We start from the raw sequence: 3,841 nt of genomic DNA, 5'->3' as shown, positions 1-3,841 counted from the left end.
TGAGAGCTGCGGCGGCGGCGGGGGCGGGGAGGAGGGTGGCGGCCAGGGCGAGGAGGTCGGCGGAGGAGGAGGGGGCAGGCCCGTCGTCGCCGGCTGCGGGGGCGGTGCGGCAGCGGCGGCGCGCGGGCGGCATTGCGGGTGTGGGGTGAGATTTTCTGGCGGGGTTCGAAATGGGGAACGGAGGGAGATCGACGGATTTGCGGAATTTTTAGGAGGGAGAGAGCCAAAGGGAGGCGGCGACGGGGACTGAATTTGGAGGCGGAGGTGCGATTGGGGATCCGCCAAAAGAATCGGAATTCGCTCGCGGCGGCAAAATGTCTCTGAAACGCACAGGGGCGCGAGCGAACGAGATGGGCCGGCCCATTCAGCGGATAGAACGTGCTACAGGACCTTGGGGCCCAGTCCTTTCCGCCGATTCTTTCAGATCAGACTTCCTCCCAAACTCTGCCAGAATCTTGAACGCATATCTTTTTTCAAGAATCCTACTCCTCCGTAAACTAATATAAAAGCGTTTGAATCACTGCTTTAGTGATCTAAACACTCTTATATTTCTTTACAGAAGGAGTAGTTGTTTATCTTCAACCCTATTCGGCGGTGATGAGAGCATCACTTAAAGGCATATCCACAAACCGACGCACGCCCCCCTCTGTCATGGGCTTGGCCCATTTTCTTTTTAATTTTCTTTCTTTTAATCTTCAGAGAATGTGCGTCGTGGGAGATTCAAACTCCAACCCTCATGGATTACTTCAAGGTGTAGTAATCAACTGGAACGGGTTACTTGATGTACCCACTTGCTTCCTTTTTCTCTTCTTATGTGGAAAATGTAACTCTCAAGAAAAAAAGCAGCGCATTTCCTAGCCTACATTTCTATTGTTTTTCGGTTAGGCTGGTTTTTCTTTTCTTTTTTTTCCTCTCCTAATTCACAAAATTTGTTCAAATTCATGGCCTTCTTCAAATTTCTCAACATTTCGGTTTTGCAAAAAAAACCATTTTTGTCAAATTCATGAAGTTTTCAAATTCCCAGAGTTGTTTCGAATCTATGGACATTTCCTTACAAATTCGTGAACCTTTTTCAAAACCTGTGAACTTTTTTTCAAATATGTGACCTTTCATTCAAGTTTAAAATCTTTTTTTAGATTTATGGACTATTTTCAGTTTCGCATTTTTTTTCTTCAAAATAACAAATTTTATCAAGTCGTGAACTTTTTTCAATTTTTCCTTGGTCTTTTACGAAGTTTTTTCAAATTCAATAACTTTTTTGTGACATTTCTCAGTTTTTTGAATTTATTTAATTTTTTGAACCTTTTTCAGATCCATGATTTTTTTAAAAAAAATTGTGAACTTCTTTTCAACTTTGGCAACTTTTCTCAAATATATGAACTTTTTCAAATTTATGATCCCTTTTGGAATTCGGGAGCATTTTTTTGTGAACTTTTGAATTTTTAGATTTTTTTAAATGCATCAAACTTTAAAAAAAACAGCCGGCCTTTTCCCTACTAGACCAACGGAAAACAGAAAACTGGTGGGTGAAACATGAGAGCGAGCGAGCTGGCTTATAAGCCTGAAAAGATTTTTCTTCTGTCTTTTGATAAGCTTTTTTTAAACAAAGTTATTTTGCTTGTTTATATTTATTTTAAAAATAAAATTTTGGAAAATATCAAAGATTTGGATTTTAAAAATGTTCCACTTTTCAAAAAAATAAAAATTATTTTATAAAATTATTCCAAAATTCATAAAATGTTCGATAATTTCAAAAAAAGGTCCTGCTTTATAAAATTTGTTCACAAATTAAAAAAATAGGGTTTCAGAAAATGTTTCGAAATTTTGAAAAATGTTTAGTTTTTCAAAGATTGATCACAGATTCAAAAATGTTCGACTTTTGAAAAAAAAGGTCTGAAAACTTTTAAAATTTTGTTCACAATTTAAAAAATGTCCAATTTATTTAAAAAAATGTTTGTGTTTCAAAAAGAGTTTGAAATTTCAAAATATGTTCACATTTCAGAAATACTCTCAAATCTCAAAATGATCCGATGTAGTAACCTAGATCGCTGCATTAACATGGTTCCCTATAGTAGCCAATTCTTATGGCCAAAAAAAGGACATGCGACATGGGCCAACCCACTGACTCTCGCACCAAGGAATCGCTTGTTAAGGGTTACTCTGCAAAGGTCACTTCCAACTTCTCGGGGCTTACAGCTAGCACATTGCATATGCGCCACTTGTCTCAACCTGACAGCTTTTCCTTTTTTTAGATCCATTCATTCAAAATGTTTTTATCTCTTGAACTGTATGTTTAAGTAGCGAACCATTTTCCCCGTTCGATTTCTCGTGTTGAGACTTTCTAAACTAGATCTCATGTCAATATATTTCAATGATTTTTTTCACAAAAAAAACAGAAAAAATCAAAGACCAGATAATAATTAAAAAACGAGAAAGAAACACATGAAGAAATAAATGAAAGATCAAACCTGGAGCTGGAAGCACGGTATTTTTTTCATTTTCAAGAAGCACAATTGTATTTCATGCGAAAGCAAATCTATGCCTCCATGTGCTTCTCGTGGAAGCACAATTTTTTTTCCTTCCGAGAGGAATGATTGTGCTCCCGTGAAAGCAAATCGGTGCCTCGACGAGAAGCAAATATGTGCTTCTCCGCAGACTAAGGCATAGCCTAGTGGTGGGAAGGGGCTGATGCCTTCCCACCCACCCAGGTTCAAGGCACTGCACTTGCAATTTGGGCTTGTTGCACCAATTATACTGTAGGGAGTTCCCTTACAGTCCTTCTGTCAAAAAAAATATGTGCTTCTCGTGGGAGCATAGATTTTTTTCTCTTTCTGATATGCTTCTCACGAAAGCAAATATGTGACTCCAAAAGAACCAAATATATGCTTCTCGTGGAAGCACTTTTTTTCTCTTTTCGAGAAGTACGGTTGTGCTCCTCAGAGAAGCGAATTTGTGCTTCCATGAGAATCAAATTTGTGTTTCTCGTGGAAGCGCAAATTATTATTTTTTTCATGCAAAAAAATCATGAACCCCCCTCCCCCCCCTCGAAAATCTAGAAAAAAACTGTGCAAAAACCAAAAATCCCAATAAAACACGAAAAAACATCTGAATCCCGAAAACACGTGTAGAAAAATAAAAATAAAGAATTTCGAAGGAAGCGGCCAGCATGCGACATGTGGCACCGGCTGGACGCACCACTTGATGTGCTTCTAGGGCACCAAAACCGACCCCTACATGTCCCTACAAGGGGTAACCTCCAATTAGTTGCTATGCCGCACCTATGTACGGGTTGTTCGTTTTTTTTGCTCCTTCAGTGGTCAGTTGCCGGTCCAAGCAGAAAAAATGAGGTATTTCTTTTAGTTTTACAAAATTCCGTAAAATAAAAATTGTTCACTGGTTTGAAAAAAGTCCACAAATTTGATTTCTTTTGTGGATTTAAAATGTTCATGAAATTCAAAAGGTTTGAGAACTAAAAAAACTTTATGCATTTGCACAAAATCCATGAATTTGGAAAAGTTCACTAAACGAATTTAAAAATGCTCATGGACTTGAAAAATGTTCACGGACTTGAAAAAAGGTTTGCAAACCAAATAGAGAAAACAAACCAAAACGCAAAAAGAAACAGAAAAGATAAAAGAAAACGCAGTCCGAACAAAGTGAATAAGGTTGTAACTAGCACCTTCAGCGTTGTATAGGGTTTGCGTATGTCATCTGCCACTTTTGTTCGCTACCATCCGGGTGATGGAAACTCCTATCCCACGCTTCTTGTGGCAGAATGTCGCTATATCGCCTACGGTTGGGTATATAGGCGTGACCCAATAACTCTAATTGCTCTGCTCCG

The 3,841-nt window shown here is 38.7% G+C and overlaps 1 protein-coding gene across 1 annotated transcript in view; it reads right to left on the bottom strand.

Moving 5' to 3' along the window:
• LOC119283622 overlaps nucleotides 1–133 on the bottom strand; it is a 5,819-nt gene extending 5,686 nt beyond the window's left edge. The window contains exon 1 of the mRNA XM_037563089.1: nucleotides 11–133. Within this exon, the coding sequence (XP_037418986.1) occupies nucleotides 11–133 (123 nt within the window). The remainder of the gene's footprint in view (nucleotides 1–10) is intronic.
• Between the last annotated feature and the right edge of the window lie 3,708 nt (nucleotides 134–3,841).

Source organism: Triticum dicoccoides, chromosome 4A (genome assembly GCF_002162155.2).
Source record: "Triticum dicoccoides isolate Atlit2015 ecotype Zavitan chromosome 4A, WEW_v2.0, whole genome shotgun sequence".
In the NCBI taxonomy this organism is placed as follows: Eukaryota; Viridiplantae; Streptophyta; class Magnoliopsida; order Poales; family Poaceae; genus Triticum; species Triticum dicoccoides.
The sequence above is the reverse complement of the archived record's forward strand: the minus strand, read 5'-3'. Positions and strand labels throughout refer to the sequence as shown.